The 13,075-nt window shown below is 36.6% G+C and overlaps 1 protein-coding gene across 3 annotated transcripts in view; it reads right to left on the bottom strand.

The window, feature by feature from the left end:
* Nucleotides 1-13,075, bottom strand: part of LOC110162537 (CSC1-like protein 2) — a 64,547-nt gene that overhangs the window by 39,322 nt on the left and 12,150 nt on the right. For all 3 annotated transcript variants that reach the window (XR_008632828.1, XM_055158162.1, XM_055158163.1), the window contains exon 2: nt 6,459-6,710. Coding sequence is in view for 2 of the 3 variants with exons in the window: in XM_055158162.1 (XP_055014137.1) it covers nt 6,459-6,626 (168 nt within the window). In the remaining variant the exon portion in view is untranslated. The remainder of the gene's footprint in view (nt 1-6,458; nt 6,711-13,075) is intronic.

Here is a 13,075-nt window from a genome sequence, read left to right as displayed (position 1 = left end):
ACATCACATTAAACTAAAAGAAAAAGAAAAATTTGCACCTCTAACCACTCTTAAATCACAAAAACATGACATTAAACTAAAAAAAATAAGAAAAATAAGCAACTTTAAACCACAGAAACTGATATTAAACTCAAAGAAAAAGAAAAATATGCACCTTTAAAACATAAAAACATGACATTAAACTAAAAAACTGAAAAATATGCAACTTCAACCACCTTTAAATCACAAAAACTGATATTAATCTAAAAAAAGAAGAAAAATATGCAACTTTAAAAAACAAAAAACTAAAAAGAAAAATATGCAACTTTTAATCACAAAAACATCACATTAAACTAAAAAAAGAAAAAAATAATGCAACTTTAAACCACAAAAACTGATATTAAACTAAAAAAAGAAGAAAAATATGCAACTTTAAAAAACAAAAAAAGATATTAAACTAAAAAAGAAGAAAAATATGCAACTTTTAAACCACAAAAACTGATATTGAACTAAAAGAAAAAATGCACCTTTAGACCACAAAACAATTAAAAAAGAAAAAAATTAAACATATTAAAATTAAAACATTTAAACCACAAAAACATGATATTAAAGTAAAAAAAAATATGCACCTTTAAACTAGAGCCCGACCGATATATCGATTGGCCGATATGTTTGCTGATATGGGCCGATATTTCACGTGGGCATGTGATACGTCGTTATAAATATTAGACTCTCTACATTCTGTTCATTTAATCCAATTTACAAACAGATAAATGTCCTAAAATGTGACTCCGCATCAGTTTTTATCTACGGAGTCATTTGTTTGTGTGTCCGTACTGTCCCTGAACACACCACAGAGTCATGTCACTTGTTTACACTCGCAGAAATAAATCCATGTGCGCAACACTGAGATTATATTCTTTTTACGGACAATCGGTTTGATTCTGGATTAAAAGGACTCTTGTTAGTGCAGACTTGTGATCTGGGAGGAGCCTGTGTGAGTGTGTAGGTGCAGCAGCAGTGTCGTATGTGTGTCCAACGGCCGTCATGACGCTACGTGCCGTTCAGATTAGGTTAGAGTTTTCATTTTGCTATGTCAACAGAGCGTCTCCAGGATTTTTATCAGGGGAGAGACAGGAAATGGGCATGCAGTGTCAAAATAAATGTCCCATGTCCTTTCAAAATATGTTCTCTGAAACCATTACAGTGGCGTAAACAGCGAGCGTCGCATCAGGAGCTCAGGGGAATGACTGTGATGGACGTGGAAAGTTTACAGCCGCGGAGGATAAATATAAAACAATTCACGACATCAGACACAAACTTTACAAGAACGACTTCTGAGCAGACGACCAAAGTGAAATGGAGAGGAGTTTTATTCACGCAGCTCCACAGACACGGCTCGTTATCGCTGCAAAACATCGTCTCGTTGTCTCGTCTTGTTGTCAACATTTTGATTGTGATTGTGTGATTTAAAACATAATTCATCCAATCAACATTGAACACATGAACAATGTAAAAAGTTTAGTGTGTAAACGTGAGAATCCACAGAGCAGACATGTCAAACTCAGGCCTGGGGACCAAATTTGGCCTGCGAGATATAATTATATTTGGTCCGTGAAATCATATCAAATCTGTATTAGAGCTGCGACAGATCGACTATAGAGACTTTATTTATTTAAAATGTTAATATTTTATATTCTGTTTGTTCTGGATTCAGTGTTTAAGCCAAACTATTATTAAACATTTATTTTAATAATAAAAGGTTTAACATAACATATCTCGAAAGAATAGAAAACATGTAGGTAAATAGGCGAGTTTCAGCTGACGTCATTGTTATTAAAAGCCCGCGTTGCTGCTGGGAAATATTCTGGTCGGAGGCAAGAAACATGATAGCGTCAAACACAGTGCGTAACCTCGAGTATTTATCCCCGTTAATGGTAAATTCCTGCTGCATTATCGGATGCACTAAGTCTACGTTCAGACTGCAGGACTTAACGCTCAATTCCGAATTTTTTGTGAAATCCGATGTTTTTTCGAGGTCGTTCACATTTCCAATTAAATGTGACTTGTATGTGACTCCAGTGTGAACAGTAAACGACCCAAAAGTGTCCCACATGTGACACTGGAGACACGACGACGTCAACCGCAGCGAGCGTCTCTGTGTTTACGGAAGTTGCCCAAACATGGACGCAGCATCGAGCACCTGGAGATTTTAAAGTTCCTCTCGTACCGGAGCCAGAACATGAACAACTTACTTCTTTTAAGGAGGAGATTGAGAAGGAGAAGGACGAGGTTTATGGTCGTGGTGTTTTGTGGGACAGAACGTTAAAAGGAACGTGTGGATGTGGAGACGGAGCCAAGAGTGGTGAGTGGTGATGTGCTTCACTTCAGTCACACAGAGTTCATTAACAATTTTCTCCTACTTCAGCACAGAATAGTGACGTTTGTGTCTTGTTGATAACGTGTAGGTGGATGAATGAGCTTTGGCCGTTCAGACTGAAGTCACATGTCAAAAGATCAGATATGTTTCAGTTTCAGGAGCACAGATCCAAGTGTCCTGGGTCACATTTGAAAAAATCGGATCTGTGTCATTCAGACTGAACGTAGCCAAATAGAAGCACGGAAGAAGGAAAATGTCTTTTTCGTATTCCGAGTGAAAAGAACCGCTAACAGTGAATTAAACGTCTTTCAAACATCCGCAGAGCAAACGTAGAAGATCCTAACAAACCGTGGACTCCAACAAGTTCAACAACACATCGAGACTCTTGGAGGTTTTCATCTTTTCTGCTGTGAATGGCCCAGGAGTTTCCACCAAGTCATTGTGGATATCGCCCAAGTGAATATTTGTCCAGGTAGTTGGTGATTCTGACCAGAAATTTGGTTTGGTTCCAACCTTTTGTCGAGGTTGAAAAGGGTGATTTGTCGTCCGTCGATGCTTATGACCAATTTCTGGTCAAATGGTCTTGGGTCCTCTGCCGTTAGAGTGGATAAATAACCGGGATCAATATCCTGTACGTGTTTTCTCGCTCCGTCCGTCATGTTGAATTAGTGTTTCTTGCCACCGACCAAAATAATTCCCAGCATGCAACGCGCGCTTTTGTCAACAATGAAACTCGCCTATAAATATTCAGTTTGACCCACGACTTAGACCCAGTTTTTCATTTTGTCCTCTGTGTATTTGAGTTTGACGCTGCTGACACAGAGGCTGCGTCACAGGAGCAGATCTGTGCCTCTGGTGTAAACTGAAGCTTTTAAAAGTTCACACATGTGCAGCTCTGCCCACGTCACGCTGCGTTACGTTATGTGCTGCTGTCGCTTCTGGTGTCAGTTCTGGGTAATGTGTAAAACTCAATTCAGAGTGACACACGGGTCCTTTAAAATGTGATAAACTAAGATAAAGCTGAACATGAACAAGTCTGTACCAGGTAAATAAACCAAATAAAACCAAGTAAATAAACCAAATAAAACCAAGTAAATAAACCAAATAAAACCAAGTAAATAAACCAAATAAAACCAAGTAAATAAACCAAATAAAACCAAGTAAATAAACCAAATAAAACCAGGTAAATAAACCAATAAAACCAGGTAAATAAACCAAATAAAACCAAAAATAAACCAAATAAACCAGTAAATAAACCAAATAAAACCAAGTAAATAAACCAAATAAAACCAGGTAAATAAACCAAATAAAACCAAGTAAATAAACCAAATAAAACCAGGTAAATAAACCAAATAAAACCAGGTAAATAAACCAAATAAAACCAAGTAAATAAACCAAATAAAACCAAGTAAATAAACCAAATAAAACCAAGTAAATAAACCAAATAAAACCAGGTAAATAAACCAAATAAAACCAAGTAAATAAACCAAATAAAACCAAGTAAATAAACCAAATAAAACCAGGTAAATAAACCAAATAAAACCAAGTAAATAAACCAAATAAAACCAGGTAAATAAACCAAATAAAACCAGGTAAATAAACCAAATAAAACCAGGTAAATAAACCAAATAAAACCAGGTAAATAAACCAAATAAAACCAAGTAAATAAACCAAATAAAACCAAGGTAAATAAAACCAAATAAAACCAGGTAAATAAACCAAATAAAACCAGGTAAATAAACAAATAAAACCAAGTAAATAAACCAAATAAAACCAAGTAAATAAACCAAATAAAACCAGGTAAATAAACCAAATAAAAACCAAGTAAATAAACCAAATAAAACCAGGTAAATAAACCAAATAAAACCAAGTAAATAAACCAAATAAACCAAGTAAATAAACCAAATAAAACCAAGTAAATTAAACCAAATAAAACCAGGTAAAATAAACCAAATAAAACCAAGTAAATAAACCAAATAAAACCAGGTAAATAAACCAAATAAAACCAAGTAAATAAACCAAATAAAACCAAGTAAAATAAACCAAATAAAACCAAGTAAATAAAAATAAAACCAAATAAATAAACCAAATAAAACCAAGTAAATAAACCAAATAAAACCAGGTAAATAAACCAAATAAAACCAGGTAAATAAACCAAATAAAACCAGGTAAATAAACTAAATAAAACCAAGTAAATAAACCAAATAAAACCAGGTAAATAAACCAAATAAAACCAAGTAAAAACCAAGTAAATAAACCAAATAAAACCAGGTAAATAAACCAAATAAAACCAGTAAATAAACCAAATAAAACCAGTAAATAAACCAAATAAAACCAAGTAAATAAACCAAATAAAACCAAGTAAATAAACCAAATAAAACCAGGTAAATAAACCAGGTACATAATGAACAGAGACTGACCTGGAAGTGTTTAAATAAAGATAAAAACTGACAAAAGAATGTTTAAATAAAGATAAAAACTGACAAACTGACCAGGAACCTTTTAAAGATAAAAAGTGATAAAAAAAAATTTTTTTTAAAAGATAAAAAATTACTAGAAATGTTTAAATAAAGATAAAAACTGACCGGAAAGCATTTACATAAAGACTAAAAAAAACTGACAAGGAAGTGTTTAGATAAAGATTAAAAAAAATTTGAAATTAAGTAAATAAAGATAAAAACTGACAAACTGGCTAGAAAATGTTTAAATAAAGATTTTTAAAATGACTAGAAAGTAAGTAAATAAAGATACAAACTGACCAAGATTCATATAAAATAAAGATAAAAACTGACAAACTGACCAGGAACCGTTTAAAGATAAAAAACTATAAAAAAAAAAAAAGATAAAAAATAACTAGAAAGTGTTTAAATAAAGATAAAAACTGAAGAGAAAACATCTAAATAAAGATAAAAACTGAAGAGTTTAAATAAAGATAAAAACTGAAGAGTTTAAATAAAGATAAAAACTGAACAAACTGACCAGGAACCGTTTAAAGATAAAAAGTGATTAAAAAAAAAAAGATAAAAAATTACTAGAAATGTTTAAATAAAGACAAAAACTGACCAGAAAGCATTTAAACAAAGACTAAAAAAAACTGACCAGGAAGTGTTTAGATAAAGATAAAAAAAAACAAAAAACGATTAGAAAGTGTTTACATAAAGATAAAAACTGACAAACTGACCAGGAAGCGTTTAAAGATAAAAAATGATTAAAAAAAAAAAAAAAAAAAGAAAAGAAAAAAAGAAAAAAAGGACTAGAAAGTGTTTAAATAAAGATCAAAACTGACCAGAAAACATCTAAATAAAGATAAAAACTGAAGAAAAGTGTTTAAATAAAGATAAGAACTGAAGAGAAAGTGTTTAAATAAAGATAAAAACTGAAGAGAAAGTGTTTAAATAAAGATAAAAACTGAAGAGAAAGTGTTTAAACTGAACTGAAGAGAAAGTGTTTAAATAAAGATAAAAACTGAAGAGAAAGTGTTTAAATAAAGATAAAAACTGAAGAGAAAGTGTTTAAATAAAGATAAAAACTGAAGAGAAAGTGTTTAAATAAAGATAAAAACTGAAGAGAAAGTGTTTAAATAAAGATAAAAACTGAAGAGTTTTAAATAAAGATAAAAACTGAAGAACCTGTTTAAAGATAAAAAAGATGAAAAAACTGAAGAAAAAAATGAAAAAACTGAAAAAATGAAAAAACTGACCTGAGAAAGCATTTAAACAAAGACTAAAAAAAACTGACCAGGAAAGTGTTTAGATAAAGATTAAAAAAAAAAAAAAAAAAACGATTAGAAAGAAGAGAAAGTGTTTACAATAAAGATAAAAACTGACAAACTGACCAGGAAGCGTTTAAAGATAAAAAATGATTAAAAAAAAGAAAAGAAAAAAAAAAAAGAAAAAAAGAAAGTGTTTAAATAAAGATCAAAAACTGACCAGAAAACATCTAAATAAAGATAAAAACTGAACAGAAAACATCTAAATAAAGGTAAAAACTGACTAGAAAGTGTTTAAATAAAGATAAAAACTGAAGAGAAAGTGTTTAAATAAAGATAAGAACTGAAGAGAAAGTGTTTAAATAAAGATAAAAACTGAAGAGAACGTACCAGGAAGCACATGAAGTCGAGCGCGAGGACGGTGGGCACTCCTCCGAAGGGCAGCCCCTGCAGCACGGTGCTCCGGATGCGCGCCGAGTAACAGTAGGCTTTGGGCTCGCTCTGGGACGAGCAGTTGTCCGGATCCGAGCACGACGGGGCCAGGTTTAACAGCGGCATGATGACGGACGGCCAAACCAGCCAATCGGGAGACTCAGACACGCCCACAGAGCAGCATCGGCCAATCAGGAGAGTCGCTCAGACCTGGAGACGAAAACACACAACAGTCAGGACGAGTTCTGTATGAGATTTTGTGTCCCACGTTTGTTATGACGCAAAAGTACAGATTAAAATATGTTTAAGACGGACGCAGGAAACCAAAAGACGAAAAAAAAAAAACTTTAACTATCCCGTGACCAAAAAAAAACATAATAATAAAGGAAAAGACGATCACCATAACAAAAAACAACCTAAAAACTTTCCAAAATAACAATAACTTATAGAAACCAAACAGAAAAAAAATAGAACAAACCAGGTTTAAACTGGGACTAAACTAGGACTAAACCAGGACTATAATCAGGACTAAACCAGGACTGGACAGGACAGGATGTAATCTGTAATCTGTAGGGGAAAACATTTTAAAGGTTTAGACCTGGTTTAGTCCTGGTTTAGTCCTGGTTTAGTCCTGGTTTAGTCCTGGTTTAGTCCTGTTTAGTCCTGTTTAGTCCTGGTTTAGTCCTGGTTTAGTCCTGGTTTAGTCCTGGTTTAGTCCTGGTTTAGTCCTGGTTTAGTCCTGGTTTAGACCTGGTTTAGTCCTGGTTTAGTCCTGGTTTAGTCCTAGTTTAGACCTGGTTTAGACCAGGTTTAGTCCTGGTTTAGACCTGGTTTAGACCTGGTTTAGACCTGGTTTAGACCTGGTTTAGTATCTGGCAATGAGTGGAATTACCGAGAAAAAAAAAAAGGGGGGGGATTTAGCCCAAAATGTGAAAACAGGAAAATCCCGCCATGTAATCCATTTATTTCAACAAAGTAACTGTAATCCAATTACCACTCACTGAAACAGTAACTGTAACTGAATACAGTTACTCATAATTTGTACTCTGATTACGTAACTCCGGTACATGTAATCTGTTACTCCCCGACACTGGTGTTTGGTCAGTACACGTGTCCATTCATTCATGTCATTTATTTTGGTCCAAAAAGGAAACAGTTATCGCTGCGTCCTCGCCAGATGCAGCAGAAAACTGCTGAAATATTCTAACAGAGGAGGGTTTTATCTTTCAGTCACTTTTTATTTTACGTTGATAGACTAAGGAATGACAAAGATATTCACTTTTAAATACTTTAGAATCACTTTTGGCTTTACAACGGCTTTAGTCAAATGCACTCGTGTACGAACATGCGACGTGACTCGTCATATACAAGATCTTTTTCTCACACTCTGTCTCATGACTGACCAGGTCTGAACCAGGACTAAACCAAGACTGAACCAGGACTAAACCAGGTCTAAACCAGGAATAAAACAAGTCTAAAACAGGACAAAACCAGATCTGAACCAGGTCTGAACTGCAACTAAACCACAACTAAACTAGAACTAAATCAGGTCTGAGTCAGGACTAAACCAAGACTGAACCAGGACTAAACCAAGATTGGAGCAAGATTGAACCAAGACTAAACCAGACTGCACAACAACCCACCCCACTGCACACAAACTTTCAGTAGTAAGAACATTATTCGAACGGGCCACACTCATCACAGACCGACAGGGAGGAAGAGGAGAGACACATCATACAAGCACTCAAACAATGTCAATATCCCAGCTGGGCCATGAACAAAGGCAGACAACAAGTTATCAATAAAACCAACAAACCCCGGAAAAAAAAACACAACAATCCAACACAGGGCAGCAGGACAAAAACATAGTCACACTACCGAACATCAGAGGAATAACCGAACCCATCCAGAGCCATGAAAAAACACAACATAAGCACTGTAGTAAAACCAGACACAAAACTCCGTCAACAGCTCGTACATCCCAAGGACAAAATCCCACAAGAACAAAAATGCAACGCCACATACGAAATTCAATGCAAATCATGCAATAAATCATACATAGGGGAAACAGGCCGGGCATTTCACATCCGAAAAAAGGAACAACAAAAGGAATGCGAGAAGGAAACGTCAGGGAGACTCACCAGAACACAAAAAGACAAAGCAGAACAGGAAAACCTAAAATCCGCCACATCAGACACTGTAAAAGGAACAACCACATTCTGGATCGGGACGGGGCTCGGGTCATTGGATCGGAAAACAACAAGTTCAAACGCTGGATCAAGGAGGACATTGAAATCAGGAAACGAGGCACGGACAGCATTAACCGTGATGACGGCGCGTTCCTCCTTTCACACACCTGGGACACCCTCCTCCAGAGACACCGGGCGACGGGAGGCGTGGTCAGTCTGAGCGACCTGCCAGGTCCATCAGGTCTGACCACGCCCACAGGAAGTAACAACAGCTGATATACGACACGTCAACACCAACACCAAGGACAGTTCTGAAGATGCAGCAGCAGCCGAAACATGTCAACAAGGTAAACACACTTTACTGCATTGTCTTTAAAAAGAACCTAAGAAGTTAAAGTATATAAGAAGACAAAATGAACCTCATTGGCTTAAGACTAAACCAGGTCTAAACCAGATCTAAACCAGGTCTAAACCAGGTTTAAACCAGATCTAAACCAGGTCTAAACTAGAAATAAACCAGGACTAAACCAGGTCTAAACTAGAAATAAACCAGGACTAAACCAGGTCTAAACTAGAACTAAACCAGGACTAAACCAGGTTTAAACCAGGTCTAAACTAAAACTAGAACTAAACCAGGACTAAACCAGGTCTAAACTAGAACTAAACCAGGACTAAACCAGGTTTAAACCAGGACTAAACCAGAACTAAACCAGGACTAAACCAGGTCTAAACCCGGTCAGAAACAGTCTATATTAAGAGTAAACTGTCTCTATTCTAAAATATAAAACAACCTGAGAAGCTCTGATCTTATTTTTTACGAATAAAAACTCTGAAAATCATTGAAGGAAACGAACTAAAACACTTCACATATAAACTCCAGCTGTCAATCAAAGTGTTTTTATATTTATACTCATTAACAGAAAAAAAAAAACTAAAACATGAGATATAAATAAACCGGGTCAACAAATGTGAACATCTGTAAAGCTCAGAGTTTGACCGTGTGCTCGAGCTCGGATTAGACTGTGGACGTTCTGGCGGTTCGTACGAGAGAGAGAGAGAGAGAGAGACTCCATTTCCCACGATGCCGCAGCGGTGACCCAGTGATGCGGTCGCCGTGGAAACCGCTGTAAAGTCTGACCCAGTTTTTCCTCGACTGATTATGACATCACAACGGCATCGCTGCCACACCTCCCCCCAAACAAAAACGACAGAAGACTAAACCAGAGAAGAGAAGAGAGGGAAGACTAAACCAGGACTAAACCAGGACTAAACCAGGACTAAACCAGGACTAAACCAGGACTAAAACAGGACTAAACCAGGACTAAAGCAGGACTAAACCAGGACTAAAGCAGGACTAGGACTAAACCAGGACTAAACCAGGACTAAAAGGACAAAGGACTAAACCAGGACTAAAGGAGGACTAAAGGACTAAACCAGGACTAAAACCAGGACTAAACCAGGACTAAAACCAGGACTAAAAGGACTAAAAGGACTAAACCAGGACTAAACCAGGACTAAACCAGGACTAAACCAGGACTAAACCAGGACTAAACCAGGACTAAACCAGGACTAAAACAGGACTAAAACTAAACCAGGACTAAAACAGGACTAAACAGGACTAAAAGGACTAAAGGACTAAAACAGGACTAAAACAGAACTAAACAGAACTAAACCAGGACTAAACCAGGACTAAACCAGGACTAAAGCAGAACTAAAGCAGGACTAAACCAGGACTAAACCAGGACTAAACCAGGACTAAAACAGGACTAAAGCAGGACTAAAACAGGACTAAACCAAGACTAAAGCAGGACTAAACCAGGACTAAACCAGGACTAAAACAGGACTAAAGCAGGACTAAAACAGGACTAAACCAAGACTAAAGCAGGACTAAAGCAGGACTAAAACAGGACTAAACCAGGACTAAAGTACAACTAAATCAGGACTAAAACAGGACTAAAACAGGACTAAAGCAGAACTAAACCAAGACTAAAGCAGGACTAAAGCAGGACTCAAGCAGGACTAAACCAAGACTAAAGTACAACTAAATCAGGACTAAAGCAGGACTAAAGCAGGACTAAAACAGGACTAAAGCAGAACTAAACCAAGACTAAAGCAGGACTAAACCAGGACTAAAGCAGGACTAAACCAAGACTAGACCAGGACTACAACAAGGACTAAAGAAGGACTAAATCAAGACTAAAGCAGGACTAAAACAGAACTAAACCAAGACTAAACCAGGACTAAAGTACAACTAAAGCAGGAATAAAACAGGTCTAAAACCAGGATTAAACTAGAACTAAACCAGATCTAAACTAGAACTAAACCAGGTCTAAACCAGGTTTAAACCAGGTCTAAACAAGAACTAAACCATGTCTAAAACCAGGATTAAACCAGGTCTAAACCAGGATTAAACTAGAACTAAACCAGGATTAAACCAGGTCTAAACTAGAACTAAACCAGGACTAAACCATGTCTAAAACAGGACTAAAACAAAACTGAGGCAGAACTAAAGTAGGACTAAACCAGGACTAAAGCAAAACTAAGGCAGGACTAAACCAGGTCTAAAGCAGGACTACAAACAAGACTAAACCAGGACCGAACCAGGTCTAAAACAGGACTAAAACAGGACTAAACCAGGACTACAACAAGGATTATAACCAGGCTAACAAAGGACTAAAATGAGACTGAAGTAGGACTAAACCAGGACTAAACCAGAACTAAGGCAGGACTAAAGCAGGACTACACGAGGACCAAAGCAGGACTAAACCAGGACTAAACCAGGCTAACAAAGGACTAAAATGAGACTGAAACAGGACTAAAGCAGGACTAAAGAAGGACTAAACCAGGATTTAAAAAGGACTAAACCAGCACTACAACCAGGCTAATACAGGTTAAAATGAGACTCAACCAGGACTAAACTAGGACTAAGCTAAAATGAAACCAGGACTAAATCAGGCCTAAACCAGGACTACAACCAGGACTACAGCCAGACTAACAAAGGACTGAAATGAAACTGAGCCAGGACTAAATAATGCAAAAGGTAAGATTAAACCAGGACAAAAACTGAACCAGATAAAAGTCAAGGATAAACAAGGACAAAACCAGAACTAAACCAGATCTGAACCAGGTCTGAACCACAGCCAAACCAAAAATAAATATGACTAAACCAGGTCTGGACCAGGACTAAACCAGGACTAAAGCAGGTCTAAACCAGGTTTGAACCACAACCAAACCAAAAATAAATATGACTAAACCAGGTCTGGACCAGGACTAAACCAGGACTAAAGCAGGTCTAAACCAGGTCTGAACCACAGCCAAACCAAAAATAAATATGACTAAACCAGGTCTGGACCAGGACTAAACCAGAACTAAACCAGATCTGAACCAGGTCTGAACCACAGCCAAACCAAAAATAAATATGACTAAACCAGGTCTGGACCAGGACTAAACCAGGACCAAACCAGATCTAAACCAGGTTTGAACCACAACCAAACCAAAAATAAATATGACTAAACCAGGTCTGGACCAGGACTAAACCAGAACCAGACTAAAACCAGATCTAAACCAGGTTTGAACCACAACCAAACCAAAAATAAATATGACTAAACCAGGTCTGGACCAGGACTAAACCAGGACCAAACCAGGACCAAACCAAGACTGAACCAAGACTGAACCAAGACTGAACCAGGACTAAACAAGGTCTAAACCAGGACCGTGTTGCAGTTTTTGTGAATGGAGAGTAGATGTGTGGTTGCCGTGGGAGACGCAGCAGCATGACTCATCCTCGTCTGTTTAAAAAAATAAATAAATTTTAAAAAAGCGTCCGTTCAAAAATAGGTCTGAGGATTTCATAACAGCGAGTTTTTCTGATCCTCACGGCGTCTACAGCGTCTACAGCGCCACCACCAGGCTCACCGGGGCACTGCGCTCTGAAATCTGAATTTTGTTCCTCAAATTTTTGTTTATTTTGAAAAACGCTTCTGGTCGCTCATTGAGAATGTAAAGAGTCTGAGCGAGAGGGTTTGTTTTCTACTGGAACTGTTTGTTTATTTTAGACGAGGACTTTTTAAAGGTCCTGTTTACTCCACAAAAACAAATCCGTGCATTATTCGTTCGTTCGTTTTTCAAAATAAAAGCAAAAACTATTTTCTTCATTATTTGTGTCGAAAACCAAAATGAAAAAACTGATAATGATTTGTTTTTTCAGTTTTCGATTTTGTATTTAAATGAAAAATGGAAAAAAAAAACTTTTCTGTGACTTAAACTGTGATGCCGGACTGAACCAGGACTAAACCAGGACTGAACCAGGACCTAAACCAGGACTGAACCAGGACTAAACCAGGTCTAAACCAGGACTGAACCAGGACTGAGACCGGGATCAGAACA

The sequence above is a fragment of the Boleophthalmus pectinirostris genome, unplaced genomic scaffold (assembly GCF_026225935.1).
Source record: "Boleophthalmus pectinirostris isolate CB_2022bp ecotype Guang Dong unplaced genomic scaffold, ASM2622593v1 HiC_scaffold_22, whole genome shotgun sequence".
NCBI classification, from domain to species: Eukaryota; Metazoa; Chordata; class Actinopteri; order Gobiiformes; family Gobiidae; genus Boleophthalmus; species Boleophthalmus pectinirostris.
The sequence above is the reverse complement of the archived record's forward strand: the minus strand, read 5'-3'. Positions and strand labels throughout refer to the sequence as shown.